The 22,918-nt window shown below is 38.3% G+C and overlaps 1 protein-coding gene across 11 annotated transcripts in view; it reads right to left on the bottom strand.

The window, feature by feature from the left end:
- Positions 1–22,918, bottom strand: part of CHD9 (chromodomain helicase DNA binding protein 9) — an 87,660-nt gene that overhangs the window by 51,588 nt on the left and 13,154 nt on the right. For 9 of the 11 annotated variants that reach the window (XM_041400402.1, XM_041400396.1, XM_041400393.1 and 6 more), the window contains 2 exons: positions 19,046–20,648; positions 264–598 (listed from right to left, as the gene is read on the bottom strand). In XM_041400402.1, coding sequence (XP_041256336.1) covers positions 264–598; positions 19,046–20,482 — 1,772 coding nt within the window. In that variant the 5' untranslated portion in view covers positions 20,483–20,648. Of the gene's footprint in view, positions 1–263; positions 599–1,399; positions 1,548–1,726; positions 2,115–19,045; positions 20,649–22,918 lie in introns of those variants that run through there. The other 2 variants (XM_041400403.1, XM_041400404.1) reach the window with 2 other exon arrangements.

Genomic DNA, 22,918 nt, shown 5'->3' with positions numbered 1-22,918 from the left:
TTCAGTCTAAGCTTCAAAGTGAGTACAGAATATTTTAGAATCTGTATTGAAAATAATTCCTTTCAAAAGGACACTCCTACAGTGATTTTATCTAAAGAGAAAACAGAGCATTCTTGTTCCTGAATGAGAGAGTCCACACATGGACTTAATCAGGAAGAATTTTGTGTAGGCAGCAGAGGAGAACATTTTATTATCAGCAAGCAGTTTCCATTTTAATCAAGGATTTACAGTCTAAAGAAAAGACAATATTTTAATCTACTTACCCAATTTTTGTTTTCTCTTTAATTTTGGACGAGGAACCAGTTTTCGGCTTTTTAGTCTCCTTATCCTTTGGTTTGGATTTAACTTTTCTACCCTTCTTTTCCTCTTTTCCTTCAGCTGAAACACTGGGGAAGTTTTCAGGGCTCATTACTCGTGGAATGTTTCTCTCTCCTCTCTCTTTTGCCTTTGCAATTGCTTCAGATATTATGCGATTCGCCTTCTCTTGTTTACTTTCCGAGTCTGTTTTTTTCTTCTGCTTCTTTTCAGACATTGCCCTCACCTGGGTATTCTGCAACTTAGTATAGGATCCTGAACCATCAGTCTTCTTGGAAGGAGGCTGTAGCAAGAAACAAGAAGTAAATTAATCCCCTTATTTTAAAACTAGAAAGAAAAAGTGCAAACATTTTTGACAGGGATATGCATTTTTAAAAAATGTAACTGCCAGGGACTTGTATGGACACAAAAAATGAGGAATTCCATTTATACCACAGAATGGTGTGGGTTTCAAAATAACTACATCAACTGTTGGTTTTAAACAACCAATCCAAGTACTCAAAGTCAGTAAAAATTATCCTTCTGAAATTCTCTCAGCCGTCTCTCCACCTCTGTAATTAAAGAAACCAATCCTTAACCTTTGCAGCATTCCCATACATTTGACACACACATCCAACGCGTTCAGTAAAATATGAAAAAGCAAAGAGCTCCCGAAGGTAACAGCATCAGTGTTTTGCCTTTGGAAGGATACCAGGACCACAGTTCCCTTAAAGCCGATGAATGATCTACAGGACTAACTCGGTGATGAACACAACAGATGCTCGAACAACACCAAGATTAAAAAACAGACAAAAGATAAAACCAAAACTAAAATTACACAGCTCTATATCCATAAACGGATCAGAAAGCAGCGTTTCTTTTATTTAGATCAACATGCCTCGGATAAAAGACGTAACTTGTTTTTATCTTCGGGATTTTAATGCCCGTTTCATGGACGCGGAATTGTTTACGGGGCTGATGAGCTTCTCCTGCAGCCAGCCAGAAGACATGTTTTTGCTTTCCTCCCCTCCCCCTTTGAGGAATGGAAAGAATTTCCTATTCAAACACAAAACCCCAGCAGATAACAGTTATGTTACGTTCTCACCCGTAAATGCGCCTCTGCCTAGAGCAGGAAGAAAAGCCACCAGGAATTTCCAAACACATTTTCTGGCCAAACCCCGTGCACTTCCCGGGATACATGTTCTATAGGTGCCTCATGGGCGGCGGGGGCGGGAGGCAGGGACGGGGCCGCTCCCGATGCCACCTTAAAGCCCCGGGGCTGGAACAAACAGCCGGACCCAGCTCGGGAACAGCTCAAGATGGCGATGCGGCTCCCGCAGCAGCAGCCAGTAATAAGGAAGGTTATTCAATCCCATTAGCCTTTTAGCCCAAAGAACCCCTCCTCCTCCCACTCATTCAGGCTCTCACTTACCCTTCCTCTTGGCCTCTTCACTGAAGACATTTTTGGCGTCAGACAAAGACTTGCCCTCCGCTTTTCCAGCACCCCCGGCAGTGCTCAGGAGAAAAGCATGGGGAGAAGATTGCTAAATGGCCTATTTAGCGAGCGGCAGCCGGGCCGCGCACAGCCCTCGCCGAGCGCTCGTTCGCTTCAGCAGCATCCCCGCGCCCTGCCCGGCGCGCACCCGCCGCCCCCGGCCCGGCCCGGCCCCGCCGTGCGCGGACCGCCGGATCCCAACAAAGCGCGGAAAGAAACGCACAAAGCATCAAAAGGCATCAGCGCCAATATTAGCGCTGGTTAGACCCGCTCCCCGCGGAACTAGGCCAGCAGATGGTGCTACCCGTCATTATTCCATTAGGCTCCACGTTTAACCCCCGCGGGGACCGGCTTTAACCCTTCGCGCTCCCCGCCCGCAGCGCCGCCCACAGCGGCTGCTCGCTCCCTGGAAAACCGTGGGAACCGGGCGCTGTGCTGCGCTGGACCGCGCTGCACCGCAACCCTGCGGCTCCAGCCCCGGGGGAGGGCACGGGGGGACAGCGGCCGAATCCCAGCCTGTGGCCTTAACAAACAGATTTTGCTCTCCAATACACTTTTTGATTTTTTAAAAATTATTTTTCTTGCGTTTACTTTATTACTATACGGTGGTAACAGTGACTGTAAATCCTTTGCTGACAGGCTTCCCTGCTTCCTACAGAAAATGGAAGAACTGCTCGGTTTTATCCCTCTGCCTCTGCCCAGACCTGCGGGACCCTGCGGTGGAGACCTCCTCGGGACACGGCTCTCTGGTAAGCGCCTCTTCATTCCCAGGTTGGGTTAAAGTGCTATTTTAAAAAAATCAGACAAGTTTTAAAATACGTATTGTGAACATGTCAAATAAAACCAAAAAGAAGATTGGGGTTTTTGCAAGGTTATAAAAAAAAAAAAAAAAACAAAACCAAGAAGCTTTTGACAGCATAGCTCCATCCTAGCAATACCCTTGAATCTCAAAAGCCCACTCAAGAAGAATGAAGAAAGATCAGGACCTGATTTCTGTTTTTCTCAATATATACATATACCTTCATTTTGCAAGATATATGTTTTTCTATAGAAAATTTAAAATATGGCAAAGATTTTGATATTGCTAAGATTAGTCATTACTCTAAAAGGTAATTTCACTTCTATTTAAGATTAATTTCAAAATAAAGTTCCTTGTCCGGTAGAAACACTAGTGGCACCAGTACTTGAAATTTATTATTTTCTTAACAATAACGCTTAAATTCAAGGATATTTCTGTAAATATGCAGCAGCATTACAAGGAAAATTACCACATTTTGATTTTACTTTTGAGAACTCTAGCCAAGATGTTTCTACATTATGCTTACAGTAAATGACAGGGATTTATCGTTTGGGGTGATTACTTAATATCTTAGTAAAAATGGTAACTAATAAACTATTTTACATTTTGAGATCAGCTGAACAAAAAAAATATATTGCTAACCTAACCTGGGTATAATTTTAGCTCTAAAAGCCAAATGCTACTAAAGCCAGTAGGGTTACATTGGTCAGTTCTTGAACATTCCTGGGCCAAAAACAAACAAACAAAAAAAGCTTAATAATTAAGTAGGTAATCCAGAAATGGTGGCTTTTTCATGAATCCTTTTACAGTCTCTTTCTAGATATTTTATTCTTTCAAAACAAAGTTTCTTTGCTGCATTTTCTCAGAGCTCAAAGCTGCTTCCCAATTTATTCCTCAACAAAATTTACTACACTCTTACTGTAGAGTTGTGAGTATGCTGGACGAGGCTCCTCTATGTTATAATTCCTCTGCGTCTTGCTCTGTACTATCCCTTCCGAGTTCTGTCTCCTGCACTGCACAAACATTAAGCTATTTGTTAGAAATCCCGGATCATGGGGTTTTTAAAATTTTGCTATGACATTTCTAACCATATGAAAATTACATTTATGAAGATGCAGGAAGGCTCCAGCCAGCCATTCTAAGCCAAATAAATCTGTAATGAAACCTTCAAAGTCACCATTGTCACAAAAACCAAAACTGGAAAGCACACAAGTGTTTTGAGATTAGAACATGAAACATGTTTGTACTACAGAGGACAGGATCTGTATGTACTTAGCAACAAAAAGCCATTTAATCTAGCACCTCTTTTATTCTGCTAATAATTTCATGATTTGAAAACATGCACAGCTATAAAATGATTGAACAGTTGTAAATCATCATGCACAATGAAAACCATTTCAAAGGTTCTCAAGCATCTGCCAAAAAAAGGGCAAAACCTTTTGCAAGCTGAAAATACCCCTCCCCCTCAGTGAGACAGAACGCAGATAAAACATCCTGAAGGAATATATCCTCTTACCAATGGCTTACAAACCTATTCCATCTAGAATAAGAGAATTTTTAAATTGACAAACATATAGGTGAAGGTGGAAAGGAAAACCCTGAGGCCACCACATATTTAAAACCTGAAGATTTTATTCAGAAAAATAGGTTTGTACTTTGATGATTGCTAAGATAACCATCCAAATATGAGCAAATGCAAAGCAATGCAATGTTGTCTTTTGAGTCTGCACAGAGGGAGCTCCAGGGTATCTGCTGCTGCTGCTAATGGCTTTGCCAAGCAGCAGCCGAGTGCAGGAAACAAGCCTCCTGTCAGTTCCCTGCTGCTCCACACAATCCTCTGGGCAGCAGGGAAATTGGCAGGAATCACCTCAAATTCACACCACTGCTGCTGCCTCCAAAAGCCATTAGCAACAGCAGCAGGTATGGGCCCTGGTGGTGCTCACATCGCAGAGTTGGCCCCGAAAAATACTCAGGGAACAGATCAGACGACAGCTGTAGAATTCCCCACACATGCCCTGATCCCTAGCCAGGGGAGCATCTTTTTGGCACTATTCAAGGGAATTTGACATGCTGTCTCACAGGAGTAGAAGGTACCCTCACATATCTGAATGATTTCTTAGTTAAACAATGTAAAAGCAGTCAAGTTACAGGCAGTATCAAGAAGCAGAATCGTGACAGCATCTTTCCAATAGCCAACAGTACTCTGCTGAGTAGGCTTTTCAAGGAAAGGCATTTCCTCCAACACTTTGTTGTGGTTGCTTAGGACATGCATTTGAAGACATTCACTGGCATAACAGTCCTTCCCCCAGCAAGGACAAACCACCATCCTCAACACTTACATCAGGTTTTTCTCTAAAGCCTAAACCCATTTTCATTTGTTGCACAAGTCCTTCCTTCACATCCTCTGCACATTACTACAGAGGAAGCCCCAAGGAGAAGGTGAGTTTAACACTGAAACTACTTCTACCTCCTAGAAGACCCTCCCAAATCCTGCCTTATCTGTTCAAATAGTAAAACATGGCTTCCATTGTAAGAATGCCTTTCCTACAGTAGGTATGGCCATTCACAGTAGAGTAGCATTACTTTCAATTCTGTGTGTGCACAAAACCTTTCAGACTAAGTATCTCCCTGAAGTCGCACCCATTCTCGATATATTCTAGAAACTGACAATGCTTTTCTCTGAAATTTTAACAGGTCACACATTTGATTGAATTATACAAGGCACTTTATTGAAATAATGTTTTTCACTTGTGGATCTACCGACCACTTAGATTAGCTACCTAAGAGCTGAATTACGAGCTAAGAGCACTAAAAGCTAAATTATGACCCTAAGGAGTCTAACAACAGAAAGCTAAAGTTTACATGACTTGAGTGACTGTTTCACTCCTGCTGATAGCAGTACACACCTGCAGGACGATGCTCACACCAGGTACTGTCTGCCCTGAAAGCCTAACTAGTTCTTGACAGTCTATCAGGTCCTCAGAAAATCAAGATGACCTTGACATCAACTGCACTAAAAGCAGCTAAAATTAGCCACCTGGAAACTTGATCTCCATGCATTACTACATTACCTTTGTTCATGTTTATTACTAAACAAGGCATCTCTTTGTGCATGACAAGTCACCTAAACAGCATGAATATCAGAACCATAGTACAGATAAATAAATTGCATGACTTGCAATAATCAGTATTTTGGGGACTTTGTCCAAATTAGCTTCTCATTTTTCACATTATAATCACATGAAAACTGCAGTTGCTTTTAACTCATTGCAGTGAAAAATTTTAAAGGTATATCCATTCATCATTTGAATTATAAAATTGTATTTAGGAATGCAACTTTAAAAAACCCTCAAAGCATAAACTCAACTCAGTGACTTCTGAATTCCATTCTAGCACTCTGAACTTCTTTACTCTAGAATAGTCTGCAGAAATAAGTCCTCTAGTGACTTTCAATGGTGAATTTATAATTAAAAAGGTTATCTGTTAAAAAAAAACCCAGAAACTCACAGCCTTGACAGAGTCCATCTGAAGAAGATTACCTACAATATCCATGTGTGTCACCCCACATGAGTGCAGAAAGACATCGCCTTTGCTGCATGGCAATCCCAGCAAAAGACGTAATTTTCTTTAGACAATAAACTAAAATGAGATTTTCAGAGCTACTTCTGCACAACAAATGGGAAGACCACCTAAATATGCAATAGGGTTTCTTTTCTCCAGAGACAACTCCCTTCAGAGTTCCTTCTGAACTGCTTTTTATTTTCTTGTTCAACAGTTGCCCCACACCGTCTGCTGGGATTGCTTCCCAAAGCCAAGAGCACTGGCAAATGACAATCTGTGGGGTTCTATCATTTTTCCATTCTCTTTGGTGCATATATGGAACTATTAAGAGAGCCAATGAAGTATTCCAAATTGTGGTTCTTTCAATATGCTAATAATATACTTCCTTCTTTTTCTAGCTTATTATAACTGCTAATGAATGTCTCAGTGTTTAATGGTATAGAATTTCACGACACACATTTACAAAACCTAACCCAAATTAAAATAGACGTGTACAGATAAATTTTAAAAAAAAACAAACCCAAAAGATAACCAGGTGAGAGTCTGTCTTTTTCATCTTCCATACTTGTTATCTACAATGTTGGTAAATGAATGGCTAACAATTACAGCACTGTGGCTAGACAACAGTTTTTATTTGTGTAACAGTCACTTCAGAACACACATCTGTGATTTGGGATGTGAATGTGGTTTATGCCTCACAAGGCACTTAGCATCATGCTTATAACCAAATTTTAAATTTCTGTGGAAATGAAAACACTAATGGAAGGGTCAGCAACCTTAAACTAGTCATGTTTCTAAGATGAAACATGCACCTGTTGGCAAGTCACACTCTCTCAACATAATGTGTTGTTTCACATCTCAGTGCTACAGAACCCAGTAATAGTATCACTAATCATGTTTTGCCACCAATATAGTGAAGATACCACAGTTATCATTAGCAGCAGCTTCTTAACCAGTGTCCTGCCTTATCATTCATGGGGGGAAGATCAAGCCATGTCCCTGTAAGCAGCTGCTAAGCTGGGTGTGCTGCAGAGGCAGCATCGGAAGTTACAGGATGAGTGCAGCACACATTTTGCTTCCATTTGGAAGAGATGGTTTGAAGAAAGTATTTTGGGGCTCAGTGCCAACTATAGTTAGAATCTTTTTCTGAATATTTAGTAGTGGTATGAAAACTGTGTGTAATTTGCACGGGAACTCTTGAAGGAGGCTTTATGTAAGGGAGCATGCTAAATTGCCAGGAAATGAAAGAAATTGAGAACTTCATCCTGCTTGCTCTGCCAAGCTGCTGCATTTAATGTGTTTCAGTTTTCAGTGGCTTGGTGTTCTGTGCCCATCATGTACCCACTTCTCTTGGGTTCCAGTCTGTAATGTAAGAGCTATTTGGAAAATGGCAGACAATGCCAACACAAGCCACTGCCTCAGCAAAACTTCTCAGTGTTCTCTTTCACATGCAGAGCCAGAACAGGCCTGCATGTAAGCGTGATGCCTAAGGGCACGCCTTGTGGTGCACTATGGCAGTACCACTGCACTTACCATGAGAAAACCATGGGCTCCTGTCTAGGAAAGAAATGTTATTAGCATACCCAAGGCACCCAGTGGATGCACCACCACTGAGTTACTAAACTTAGATCAAATTCACAGTCATGCCATATCTCTACATCTACTTTAAGATTTTCTTCTTTAAACTAAGGGCCAAAATGGTCCAGCAAAAATCTTCTGTTTATTTCTCGCATTCTTGCCTAATCTTAACCTTACAAATTTTGTAATCACTTGACTCCTTAAACAACAAGGATGACTAAACTCTCTACTCTATAAAAAGGTAATTCAGGTTTCAGTTCACTGTTTGAAACAAGTCTTATGTGGGTAATGGAAATAAATCTGTAAAATACTTCAACAAATAGTTACAGACAAGAAAAATCAAACAGATACTTCTGTTCAAAAAAAAAAAGTAGCCATTAGGATTCAAAATCCTTAGGTAAAACTCTAAAATATACTGATCCACTGAAATCTAGTATCATCCAACACTTTCTTGGACAATACATATAAGAATTTGCTTCTTCTGGGACATATGTAAATACACATGCCTGATTTTACAATTGGAAAAGTTTATTTAACACATAAAAAGCCAGATAGCTTCTATCCCCAGCTTTTTTTTTTTTTTAAATGGCATTTTAAACTCCTGAAAAACATAACATTAGCTGAAACTGCTCTAATTTAAGGTGACACAATCCTTTTAAATGATGATTTAAAGGTAAAATAATGAAGAATTGACTACAGAAGTCTTCAGAGCAGAAAACAAAATTGCAACAAACTCAAAATTAAACTGAATTTTTAAAAGTTGCCACTTATCCACTCAAGTTCTATATGACCACCACTTTAGTGTGCCACTGAGGAAGTTACTTTCTCATGGGTTTTTTCTTACCAAACAGAGAAGAAGACAAGAACACAAAAACCCACCCAAACTACCTTCAAAAAGAACATCACATGAAGAGCTTTCTTTCCCCTTAGTCCCAACATCCAAGATAGCTTCAGCATGCATGCCCCAGTCACACTAAAAACCAGCACAGCACCCATCTCTGAGCAAGAAAAAGCAACAGGACCTTAATGGTCATTGGTTCTTGTAAAATTTCAGTTACAGTGTTCCCTCTACATGTCTCATGGAAATGGCCTTGTAATAACACATTTTTATGATTGAAACAAAACCCACTTTTATCCTTAGGCAGTTTACTGCTGTCAGTATTTCTTTCCACTATCCCCCAGTTCTTCCACTCTCTCTCAGTTATTATCAGCCCAGACTGGGAAGACATTCCAAGTGTGAAGGGTTGCAAACTGCACAACCCTCAATGGCCTATTCTTGGTACTCTCCTGCAGCTTGGAGGAGTCACTGAACCTGCTGAAGGGATGAAAGGAAGGGCAAGTGGGCAAGAACTCTCCAGAACCAGCAGGAAGCTGCCCACCTTTTGTCTCAGTGCCTCACTTCTGCAAATACCTACAGAAAGGGAAGTCAGGCTAGGTCAGAGAAACAACCACACATTGGACAAAACACAGAGGTAGCTTTTCTTCCACAGCATGCTTCAATAGCCCAGTTACCAAATTCCGCTCACATTTTATAATACATGGAGTGCAATGGTAAAAACCAATTCAATTGGAAGGTAAGTGAACCAGCTTATTCAAAGTATAAAGGCTACTGGAAAAACATGATGCAATGATCACTGTCTTGGTCAGTCCCCAGGAAACGATCCTATGATAATATTGGCAGCCTTGTTTTTAACTTTTTCCTGTTTTTAAAATATGCATTTTAAGTGCTTGTTTGTAGGAGAACAGTGAAGTATTGTTGACAAGATGACAGATGTGAAAAATAGGTTTCATTTGATTAAGAGTGAAATACCAATCATGAAAGAAATCAAAACAGATTGCATATTTACAAAGGCTAGCATGTAACATCTCTCTGTACAATAATTTTATTCCCTAGAAGCAGTTAAGTTTAAAAGTTTACCTAATCTTTGAACGTGGCTTTTTTTTTTGGTAGTATTACTCAGTACCTTACAGAATATCCAAAATGTTTTCAGCATTCATAATTTCAGTGAGATTAAAATAACCCAGCACTTAACGTTAAACCCAGCACTTAACACTAAACATATATGACAGAAATTGGGAAAATTATTTTTAACATCAACAGCTGGGGAGTCACTAGTATCAGTACTGACTGCACAGCATATTTCCATTTAAATCAAAGAGGGGGCATAGTTCTTCCACTTCAATTCAAAACAACTTACATATTTTTTGTTTCAGCTTCAATGAACTACTTTAGCAGCTTTTTATGCCAGAATCTTCAGTTCAAAAGAGTCCTTTAGCATATATGCTAACCTAATGAAACTACTTTCCTTGAATCTAGTTTTCTCAATTAAATATTCATGAACAAAATCCTTCCCCCTAGTTAAGGAGTAAAACAAGATGCCTAAAAAAAGGAACTTATCAAAAAGGGTGATGGTTCAAAAATAAAAAGTCTCAAGTCAGAGGATACTACTGGAGAACAAAGTTTGATTTCGGGCAAATGAAACCCAAAAAGCAAACAGACCAAACTATTTTCTCCCCAGAATAAATTTCTGTAAGATTTCTAGAGAAAGAACAGCATCCAAGAACTTCACCATAATAACCATAAAATAACTTCTGGTAAGGATCAAACAGAAAAAATTGTGAAAAAAAAAAAAAAAGTTGCAAGACAGGTTTTGAAAAATTACTGCTATGGTTATGTTTCTAACCTCAACTAAGTCTGGCTACTAGCAAAAGTGGCAGGACTAGACCCACTGTAAAGGCCAAGAAAAGAGAAATTCTTATCTTCAACAGAGTTGAAGTCAGCAGAAACTGTCACCAACACAGAGCAATGACAGCCTGATTAGAGACCAGTGTGCTGCCAGGGGCATCCCCAAGCACCGACAGGAGAAGGAGCCCCTCTGTCCCTTTGTCCCCAACGAGCAAGGCTGGGTCACCATTTCTGAAATCTAAAATCACTCAAAGCCTGAACGCATTTGCAATTAAACCACATTAAGTAAGAAAGCACACTGGGCTGGCACCAGAAAACACATCTCTTGTGTGGTGTTTGGAGTTGATCAGATTTCAAACACTACGTGACTGCACGTCAAAGAATCCTCCAAAGGATGATATAAATAGGAGCTACAACAGAGACACATCAAAATAAATTTGCCTAATCTATTTCAAAAATTGTTCTTACTGAACTCAAAGACAGTAAGACACGTCTGGTTTTGTCACTCAGATGTTCCTTAAATAATTTACCTGCCTTCCCTGTGATGGCTTGGGTTCTCTACCAGCTGGTTTCTGCTTTTAAGAGTTTCAAGGACCAAAGTTCCTGCTACAACAAAGTTTACACATCAGGCTGGGCCATGCCTAGGCCTCATGGACAACTGCTGCGATGACCTAAAGATAAAAACCAATGCACGTGTACTGCATCTCTTATCCTTCTGAGGAATACAAACAGGTACTGGAAGCCATAGCATGTTGCAAGTCTCAAAAAGCACAAGAGCTATGCTCTTCTTGTGAGTTTGCTTAAAATACTATTAAAGAAATCTCTGTATTGTGGTGCTCATTAAAAAAGTAAGGCACAGTGAAACAATTCCTTTTAAGATTATTTAAAAAACCTATCAGTAGGGCTATTGTTTTGAAACAGTGTTTCAAACTCTAAGAAAATACACAGAAATCTCAGAACCGCAATATTGGCAATGGTTTCTTTAATGCTAAGGCTAACTTGTCTTTTCTTTCCAAGATACCAACTAAAACTAAGTTGTGAGGTCATGAGTATCTCTTAAAAGATAATCTATTAAACTAATTCTGATATTAATCTATGAAATTAATTCTGGTTTGCAATTCAGTATGCTGCTCAACAGCATTATGTACACATACATGATATGCTGCTGACATTGAAATTATTTTCAAATATGGGTTAACTCCTGAGCAGGCAGTTTGTAAAAGATAGGAACAATTTCAGGAGATATAAATTAAAATGCTTGCCTTCATAGCAAGATATCAAGGGAACAAAAAACTCAAGTACAAATAAAAGCCAAATAATCCACACAAAAGAAAACCTGCCACATTTATGAAAGAAAAATCAATCTCTGCTACAAATTACACAGCTTTCAAAAATGTAAGAGTTGTCATCTTTTCCAGCCTAAAGCTACATTCGTCGCTTCATTTATCATGCTTACTGAAATCAGCATTAGAATTCTCTGTCTCATCATCCTAAGAATCCCACTAATTTATATTTATTAGCCTTAAGAGTTCCCAAATTCAATCCACTCAGCGCCTGACGATAAACACTCTCTTAGAAATCTGTGTCACCAAGAAATTGAGCAATTTTTTTTTAACCTGATAATAAACAAAGAAAACAATACCTCTCCAGATGTGGGAGGCTGTTTGGGAAACAAAGTGTTGAAAATTATTTTGATCTGTCTATATATTTAGAAGTAACATAACAGCTAAAAGAAATTGCAAAACCTGAGTGCACAAAACACACAGACATCTGAAGAAAAGCCACATGAATTCCAAAAGTGTCAGATTTTCTGGCTTCAAAACCACACTACTGGTTAACATCTTTACAAGTTCTGCTGCTCTTTCAGTAATAACCCTTCACTAACACTTCATAAAGTGTTGATTTTCTATAAAATGTCTCAAGATAAAATGCTGTTGTGGAAGTTTTACAGGCAATGATATGTTCCTAGCCACTCAAAAATGCAGAGTCTAGATAACAGTGTTAGTTAAAGCAGGTTAGTGGTTACTGGAGCCAATGGACAGCGCCACAATGAGTCCACTTGCACTCTCTTTGCATTTAATGCTGCAGACCCACACACAATTATTTTGCTTGTACTGCAGAAAATAATTCCTCCCACTCCTTCCTCTGTCACACAATCACAGAATGGCTGGGGGAAGGGAAGTAGTTTATGCAGTTGTAGTTCACGTAGAGGTAGTTCCACCCCGCAGGACAGGCTGCAAAGGATGGTGTCCAGACAGTTCTTGAGTAGAAGGAGACTCCAGGAGCTCTCTGGGCAGCCTGTTCCAAAGCTCTGTCACCCTCACATTAAAGCAGTTGTTACTCATATTTAGATGGAAGCTCCTGAGTTTCAGTTTGTCTCCCTTGTCCTGTCACTGGGCACCACTGGAATGAGCCTGGTCCTGTGCTCGTGACACCTTCAGGTATTTGTGTGCATTGACAAGCCCCCCTGCGCTGTGCTAGGGAACACGATCCTGAGCAACTGAGAGAACTGAACCAGGAACTTGTATTCTGGAAAAACACCCGTGACAAAAAAACGGCTACGTTTCTCTGTATTTCTTTGTACCTGAAAGAGTTACCCCATGCAGTTCATAGCCCAAACGTTGCATTAACACAAGACAAAATGAAATAGGAGTGAAATGGAATAGGGGCTTTTTTTTTTAAAACTGTTTTTTTCCTGATAATTTATTATAGTTTAGGCATATATTGAACTACAGCTTGAACAGCCTATAGAATGGGTTGCTGTCTTTAGAAGACAATTTAACATGGATCTTGTTTTCTCTTTTCTATGTAATTAGGTACCACTTCTTCCAGACACTAAGATTCCACAATTATATCAGTACTCTCTTATTAATGAATTGCTTTGTAGTTTTTCAATGTTAACAAGACACCTAATTCCAAACAGTTATTTAAATTATTCAACCACACTTACCCTGCATTGTCATTAAAAAATTAATATCAATTTAACTTATTTTTATCAACTAGTCTCACCTTGCTATTTTACTCCTGCAATTTGACCCAGCGAGAAGCTTTCTTCCTATGCCTGCCATCTGTTAACTACTTTTTACAAAAATGCTTCTCTTTTGGCACATTTCAAAGACAATTATAGTAGGTATTTAAAGAGCGTGCAATTTTCTCAGGGAAAAAAAAAATATTATTATATTATGACAATCATTAAAACAGCAATTATTTAATTTTAAGGAGGAAACATACACAAAGAATTGGACAGCCTAATTATTTGACAAGTGATGAAGGTTGAGAGAGACCTTCTCAAAAAAGGTTTAAGAAAAGCATTCATGATAGCAACACGACCCAAAAAATTGTGAAAAAAAAATAATTCCACTCATCAGAAATTACTAAGAAACTCATAAAGCATTTAGAACTGTAGAAGAGATACTCTGGCATACACACATTTTCAGTGTTCTGAAAAGCCCAGCAATTTTTGTCTTTCCCTTACTATACAGTTTTATTTTGAAAGCCAAAACAGGGGAAATAAAAATGGAGACAATAAAAATTATACTCTTCAATAAATGTATTACAAATTTATCACACAAACATGTACGTTCTTTCCCCAACCAATGCAATTTCCAGTTTTAAAAAATAAAATGTACAAAAGGTTTATATAAAAATATATTATATATACAAAAGCAAGTGCTTCATACACATTCAACTATAAATAAAGCTATCAAAACATTGGTCTTTACACGATTAATATGTTATTGGCAAAAAGCCATAGATTAATAATGAAAACATTCTATTATATACAGCTATAATTTAGAACTTCATTCCAAGAACTGCACTACTTAAGCTCAGAGATGCTGCCCTACTCTTCTTATTAACTCTGGGCATTTGACACAGCTTTGCCATGGTCAATCCCACATGTTTGTGCAGGATTTTCTCAAACCACTAAAATAAAGCAAAAAACCCTGCAAAATATTGCATAAAGGTGATCAGTGGAGGGATTGTTTTCATTACTTCAGCATAGATGATAAACTTATTAGGTGCTGGGAATTCTGCTGCCTCACTGTGGTACAGGATTTAAGTTCCTACAAGGAAGGTAAAAAATGTTCTTGAGGCACAAAAAATTAAATCCAGTGCATACAACTTGTAGAAATGCTTAAAAAGAAGCTTCAGGCAAAGATTTACTTTGTTAATATGATGTCACCCATAAAATTGACCCTAATTAAAGGAAAAATATAAGAACATTGGATATGCTTAGTGGGAGTTATACCAGCACTACTCAGCACTTTAGGAAGAATAATCCATGGTAGGGGTATGGAGGTTTTTTACATATCAAAATTACTAGATATGATTTGTAATGAACCCAAATGCTTACTGGAACAGACATCTAGATTTCCAATCATAGAATCATTAAGGTTGGAAAAGACTCCCAAAATCATCAAGTCCAACTTTTGACTAGATGCAAAGATGTGAGATAATGCAAACTAGGACAGATTTTCAGATGTATATTTTGTTATGCTCAGTCTCACTGAATATTGCACAGCTTCCCAAGCCACATGCACCTAGCAGCACCATAATTTTAAAATCTTGTATTGTACCAACACTCAGGAACCATAACCTGTAAACTTACTATGCAAAATAGCCAGTCTCTTCTACAGAGAAGTTCTGTGTAGTATGATCAATTCTTTAATTTAATATATTCCTTGTTACAGGTTTACTTAAAATTGAACCATACAGAATATAAGAAACACTCTATCACTATATCTATACAATATAGGGTATATACATATACGTACAAATCCTGTATCCTTTATTTTGATCAATTTCCATAACTGCTTATATATTAAGCAGCTGTATGGACTTAGATCTCACAGTTAGCCAGGAAAGCACATCACTGCTTACTATGTGTATCTCTCATAAAAACTTCACAGTCCACGATTGTATACACAAGTAGAACAGCAACCAGTAACAGGATAAGAGTTTTACAAGTGGAGTAATCCAAGGGATACATGTCTACAATGAACTTAGAGTTGTTATAAAAGTGCCATCTGATAGCAGAGTCAGACATGAGCAGCCTGTGACAATTCAGGACATCTCAGCAGCACATAAATCTGGATGTGGATCTGGTGAGAGTTAATTCCCTCTCTGATGATAAGCTCATATACGAGGTTATGCCACTCTGATATATACAAATGTCCTGGGGTACAACACCACCCTAACAATCATCTATGAGGTTCAGACTTTGTCAAACTTTCAACGAGGGCAAGACAAATTCTTTCAAAAAAATTAGTGTCATCTATTGCTATAAAAGAAATTGTAGGACAGCTCAGGCTTGCAGGCATAAAAGCACTTGCATGTTTCAAGTCAGTTTTTACACAAATTCATGAATACACTGAATTGTCAAGTTAGGTGCCAAACTTTTAGTCACAAAAAGAAAAAAAAATAATTATGCGATTTAAGAACTAAGACTACCACCTCATCCTATAGCACTTCATATTATTAATGAAATGTTATTTTTCATCAGTATATTTTTCATTTTTATATTATTTTTATCTCAATTCCTCTGCTTTCATGTGTGCAGCCAGAAGACATAACATACACAGTGAGACAGCCGTAATCTTCTCTAAAGACAGTTTATACTTAAGATTATCTTTCCAAGAGTTTATACTTCACATTATTTTCCCAACAGTTTATACTTTACATTATCTTTTCAACTTCCTTTTTCTTCTAAAGATGTACAACAATGCTGAAGCCTTTTTTTATCCTTCTGAGAAGTAAATAGATTATTTAGCCTTAGCAAACTCAAACCAGTTTTAAGTGGAGTTAAAAGAACAGAAGTCTTGTATTAGTCAAAGCTAAGGCTACAGGAATCTTCAGCATTTCACTTTACTTTCTGTTCTCAAACTAACTCTGATGAAAAATGCATGATGTAAAATTAAGGGTGCAATTTATTTACAATTCTGATCTAATTACAGCAGAAAGCATATTAGCACTATAAGACAGTCTTTAATTCTGCAGCATTATTACACTGAAGATTGTATTAATTTTTAAATTAATTTCCATCAAAAGAATAACCATACAAGTAAAAATGTTATGAGTATGCTTGCTCTCAAATACTGAAACAAGTATTTAATGTTCTTCCTTAATTTAAATAACCTCAGTCTAACTACAGTTAAAGATCTTTGGTTGTCTAATATTGGGTCTGTTCCAATACCTACAGTTCATTAACTATTTTATAAAATAAAGTTATTCTTTCTGAGAAAACATCAACCATTATCAAACTGAAACTGCTGAAAAAAAGCCAACTAAATTCAATAGTAATTGTTTCCTCCATATGTACTAATGCCAGTGTGAAACACTGTCTTGTTAAAAAATTAAAAGTTCACCGTAACTATTACATGAAACTTGTCAAAATCCCTTCCCAACTCACTCCTGCCTAAAGCCAGCCAGTTTCAAGACAATCAAAATTCCTTCTCCCTGTACCTCATCTTTTTCCTCCTTGGTTAAACTGCACACATTTGTAAAAACCTCTAACAGAACCAACTCATCTTGAACTTGAAATTCTAAAAAGAGATCAAAGAATAGAAGTGAGAATTACAACTAAAGCCCTTCTTAGAATTGTAGTCAGTCAAAGGACAGATCTGAAACACTTCAGTAATTGCAATACATTTCCATTACTATTCATACTACATACTCCACTGATTTAAGGAGGCTTCTGCATTGTTTGCTTCTGTACATTCCTAAACAGTTTGACAACTACCAGTTCACAACCAGTTTCTGAAGGAAACATTAAACATCTGTCTGACCAGATAAACTCAAGGTCAGAATCCAATTTATACAATTTATTCCATACCCCAAAATAATAAAAACCAAACCAAGCAATTTTATAACTACCTGGTTTCCGGCTGCTTCATTTCAAAGAGGAAAAACATTAAAATTTCAAATACTGCAAAGTTGTTTTGTTTTCACACCATGATAAAAACAAAACCAAACCCCTAAACTTTAAAGGTTCTCCACATATCTCAGAACTTTCCCTCTATTCCTTGATACAAAGCAAAATGCTAAAACTGATGTCGGTGAGATCGAAGCAAGTCTGAAAAGGTTCTGATGAATACAACACAAAAGTCACAGCACCAGAAAGTTTTATTAGACCTGCTTTTCATTGCCTGGCTTATATCCCAGATGCTCCTCAAAAATGATACTAATCCCTGTGTTTCTCACCACCCCCACTTTTCCTGGAATCCATTTCCTCTTCACCCCAAGTATGCTCAGGGAGCCCAAAAGCCTCCAGAGCCCCGTTCCCAGCCCCTCAAGCCTGGCAGGGAATGGGGCACTGCTCCCACCGCAGGACTGCACACACACTCCAACAGGCTCACCTCCCCCTGCGAGCTGCTGCAGCCCCTGTCTTCAGCTTACAGACATCTCTGACGAGAGTGGCTACTTGGGTGCATCCTCTTTTGTTTTTTAGGCAGGGAAGGAGAAAGGAAATGTTTATCAAAACCAACAGATTGCATCTACTGCATCATTCAGTTAATCAAGCTCATCTGAACTGCACTGCTGGATATCCCTGTTCCATTAACATCACATCACAGTTTACAGAAAAAGTTTCACTGGTAGGAATTGACAATTACACGCTCCATAAACATAAGCAGAAGTTGTAATGGAGAAGCAATCTACTGAACCAAGACCAAAGATTAAGCGTGTTAGGCCCTTATCTCTACGCTAATGATCTAAAATTAACAGGAGGGGAAAGAAAAATGCTACATTGTCTTCACAGGCTTGTGTCCTACAAACTAAGAGAAGCAAAAATCAGTAGTTAAGGTCCTTGCCTTCCCCATATTTTTTTTCTTTCCAGAAAGGCAACTTTCTGTATTCTTAGGTAGAGAGAATATTGGTAGCAAGAATACAGAAGTAACAGTTACTAAAACCTTTTTAAGGCCGTCTGCTGTAAATTATGTTTGATGTCAGAGTTGCATCTGTTTTGAAATGCACAGATTGAAAAATAGCAAACAATTTTTATGTCATCTTGTCCTCCTCGTGGAGGACTCAAATACTTGCAGTAGATGGGCACATTATACTAAAACAACTGCTGAATTTTTTGGTTTAGCCAAAAGTAACAAAATCCAACATACAGCTTTTTATACATTTTCTGTTATTATTGAACACATGAAAATCAAGAATAATAAGTGTGTATTTTTAGGCAATGACCATGAGCACAAAGACACAACGCAAAGAACAGAGCAATGTGACCACAATTCTTGCAGGAAATTAGCCATACAAACCATACCAAAGGTCTTAAAAACATGTTTCTCTAAGTAATTTTCAAGACAATAAGCCATTATATTCACATCAAAATCATAAACCAGTAAATTTTCTCTGTTGCACTTCAGAAGTACAAGCAGCAGAAGGAGCAACACCATTTTATCTGAATAAGATCATGTAGTCTTGCTTTCTGCAGTGATAGGAAAACAACAGGAGCAAGCAATGCCTGCATCAACTGGTTAGGTTTTTTTCCCTCCTAAACTAGACTTCTTCAAATAACAGCTCAGACACTTCAGTTATGCTTTGACTGAAGCACCAGTCACTATTACTCATTTCATCCCATCAACCAAATGAGATGGTTCAAACCCCCACTGCCCAAATCCCTACATACCTGTCCTTGTAAGGTTGCACGACTTCTGCCTTGCAGGTGCTGATTAGAAACTGAAGAATGCCAAGGATGGATCTGGGTTTGAGACGGTGCCCGACCAAGTTCGGATGACGGTGTCACCTGCTGTGGGGTTATGTGGTGTTCTAGGTCATGCTCTAAAACATGGCTTGTGCTATCCTGAACAAACGCAGAGTCATCGAACTGTGGCAGAAGGTCTTCCTGCAGGAGGTCATCTGGGTCAAGTCCTGTGAATGGTTCACTGTGAGTCTCCACTTGATGAAGTAAGTTGTCATCTAAAGATGTAAAACCGTTGCTTTCAATAGGGTCGGTGAAATGGCTTATCTGAGAAGCAGAACCAGTAGAAGCTGGAAAATTAATATTCACAGGAGAGAGTTTCGAACTACTAAAGTTGCCCTGAGGATGCGCAGAATGCAACATTTGAAAAGTACTTGAATTCAAAGTTGTGTTAGGATTCAACATGTGCTCGGTTGTTTCTTGCTTGGTCCCTGTTTGAGATGTAAAGGCATCGCTTCCAGTGAAGTCAGAGATAGAGTGTGTCTGCTGGCTAGTAGAGAGGGCTGTTGTAGGCTGAAGAAGGCTGGTAGGAGAAATGTGATTATTAGAGTAGGAATACGGAGATGAAAATTGTTGACTATTACTGACAGAACATGGAGTAATAGTTGGGGACTGTCCATCAAAATTTCCTTCTTGATTCCCACAAAAATGTATTGAAGCACTTGCAGTTTGAGAAAACTGTTGAACAGACAGAGGCTGCTGTGAAGTCGATGGATTAGAAACTGAAGGTGGGTGGTTAACACTGACTCTGAGGGAAGTAGACACATTAACTTCCATGAAGTCTTTTGGCTGACTCAGAGCATCCTGCCCCGTGTTGTTCCTGCTCTGCTGCGGCCGTAGCGAGGCACACTGATGCTGTGGTTCATTAGCCTGAAATAAGGCAAAGTCATGGTGTGCTACAAAGCTTTTGTTTTGCTGCATAGACTGAGAATGTCCTTGGTGAAAAGGGGACCCATTTTGATTCGAAACAGTTGTGGCAGTTTGATGACCCCACATAGGACTGCCATCAGCCACATCTGGAAACATCCCATTGGACTGGTTTTGCGGATGAACTGGTGAACAATTGAATTGAGAGTGTGGTGATAAGACATTGTCAGCTGAGCTATTAAAAGACTGATTTACTGAGTGAAGCTTCAGTGAATCATACTGATTCAGCTGATCAAACTCACTCATCTTTTGTTGATTTTGAGCATCTTGCACATGGTTCAGTGAGTCTATGTGCAAAGGTTCAAATTCTGCACCCAAATTCAATTCATCAACAAGTGAAACAGGTCCAGGTTGAACAAAGGCATCATCTGACAAACCTTCTAAGGTCTCACTAAAAAGATTGGCATCATCAAAAAAATCCATCATAGGATCAGTCATCTTGAGAGGTCTGTTCTGCTTTTGCTCTCAACTCCAAATGGAGTCAATTTTGTCTCTCCACAGTGAACAGAAACAAATGACATCCAGCGGTCACCACCTTATCCAAGGCATGCCAACAGCCATTAGTGCTTCCAATGAAACATCCGTCTTCAGGTGTTAAAGCATCCTGAGGGAGAGGAGTGAGAGGAAAAAAAAAAAGGAAAAATTTAATTACTCTCCTCATCCTTCCTGACCCTTCCGAGCACTTTTAAGGCTATTTGATACTTTGCTCATAACTTTAGCTACACCAAAAATCAAGTAATTTTTTTTTGCTTATACTTGATGCCCTGTGCAGGTTTTATAATTTTTGCCCCTTATAAAAATACATTTTTAATGTAATGGTTTCATTTGTTTTATTCACTCAAAGCAGACTTTTAGTTTCTCCTTGGTTGTATTAATTAAAACTACCAAATTGCACCACAATTGGGTTTTAGTACTCCAAGATTAGAATTTGTTTATAGCAAAAAAATCATACATATGTGATATGTATGTAATAATTCTGTATATTTAAACAAAAAACATTAAAAACTACATTTAAGTCAAGGCTTAATTTCATTAGGAGAAACTGGGATACTTTGTTTCTTCTATTTAAGTTGCACTATGCAAGGTCCTGAGAAACTGTATTTTATCACACTTAGGACATAACAGACTCTTCTTAGAAGGAAAGATGAGAGAATGAATACATTGATAAAAAGAAAACACAAAAAGAACAAGCTTTGGTTCAAAGGAGTTTGCACACCTAGTTGTGAAACATTTGAAACTATTTATTCATAGTATCACTGAGTGATCACCAATTAACTGATTTGTAGTGAGGGATTTAAGGAGAATTGAAAAGCACGGTAAATTTAACTTTAGCCTAAAAACTCCCACATTTATAGTGTAATCAAACAGAATGGGAAATGACTGAAAATGTGTGTCTGTGATAATGTACTTCCCCAGATAACTGGTACCTCTGTAGAATAGGGAAGCAATCACTTTAAATGAGCACCGTCATGGAATAATCATTCCTTTATCCTGTCAACACATGTGTCTAATTAAAGGAAAAAAAAAAAAAAATCCAGACATAATATAACTTTTAATTCCTGACCCTCATATTAAAGCTCACCTGAAATTGCAATTCATCATTAATGAAGTTTCCTAAGAATAAAATGAGTATAGGATCCTTCCAGAAATGAACACCCTGTAAATCTGAAATATTTTCTGATGGAAAAGGTTCATGCTGAACCTACTAAGCCCAAAGTACTTCTTGGCAAGCTGATGAAAACCCATTCTGCACATACTCCCAGGCCACTGAGGGTGGTGTGACCATAGTCAGAATAAAGCCAGATTTAAATTCACAAACCTCCTTTAGGGTTTGAGTACATGAGACTTCTGGTGTGTACAGAGAAAGGACAGAGGGATCCTCTATCATCCTGAGAGACACCAAGCAGGTATGGTGTCAGTGAGGAGGAGAACAAGGATGATAAAAAAGAAGTGACAGAAGCTTAGAAGATGACACCTTAGCACAGCAAAGCTGCTGTAGACCCCAGATTATACCTTTGCAAGTTATTGCTTAAAGTTGGGATGTCCTAAAGTCCCAAGATAAAGAAAGCATTAATATAAATTAGACCTCATTATCTTTTAGCACTGATTAAGTTGTCTACTTATGATGAAAACCAACATAACTTTCCCAGAATGGAACACCTTCCAACAGATGACAAACAAGCAGCAGGATCCAGGTAGAAGGCCTGGCATGGGTTACAACACTGCTAATATAATGATATCTCATCCTACTTTATCTCAACACTAAAGATAAGTCAGGAAAGAGCTACTGTAGCTCAGAAGAAAACCAATTCAGATTAAGTACAAGGAAAAAAATATCATAGAGACAGAACAAATGTAATTCAAGAAACCTCACCTGAGGAAAGATAAGATGGAAATTATGGTAGCCATGGGTAAAATGTCATATTCCAGGCTATCATAAAAATACTCACAAAAATCTTAAATTTGAAGCCTGTATCAGTAAGTTTACATACTGAGTCTGATCAATTTTTGCAAACTGGAAAAAAGAGAGGGAAAAAGAGGTATTTCTTCTATCTTTAGCAAAATAGATATCAAGGATGTACAATCCTTAACTAGTATACATACTCTTAACTATAAAAGTCTAGAACTACTCAACAGGACTAAAAGAACCCTGTATTAAAAGTCACATGTACCAGACAACCTCTTCCTGTTTTACAGTAAGGAAATGGCGAAAAGCTTGCAGAACAGCTGGAATTACTGCAGCACATTCAGAGCTGGCCTCACTGAAATTTACTTCTTGGCTCAAAAACCAAGAAACACTTTCCATCTTTGTTTTTCCTACTTCCTTTCAGTACAAGGAAAACAAAAGAGGAAATAGTGAACAAATAATATGAA

The sequence above is a fragment of the Onychostruthus taczanowskii genome, unplaced genomic scaffold, assembly GCF_017590055.1.
Source record: "Onychostruthus taczanowskii isolate IOZ18803 unplaced genomic scaffold, ASM1759005v1 scaffold18, whole genome shotgun sequence".
NCBI lineage: Eukaryota > Metazoa > Chordata > Aves > Passeriformes > Passeridae > Onychostruthus > Onychostruthus taczanowskii.
Note: the sequence above shows the minus strand (reverse complement) of the source record. Positions and strands in the feature narration are given on the sequence as shown.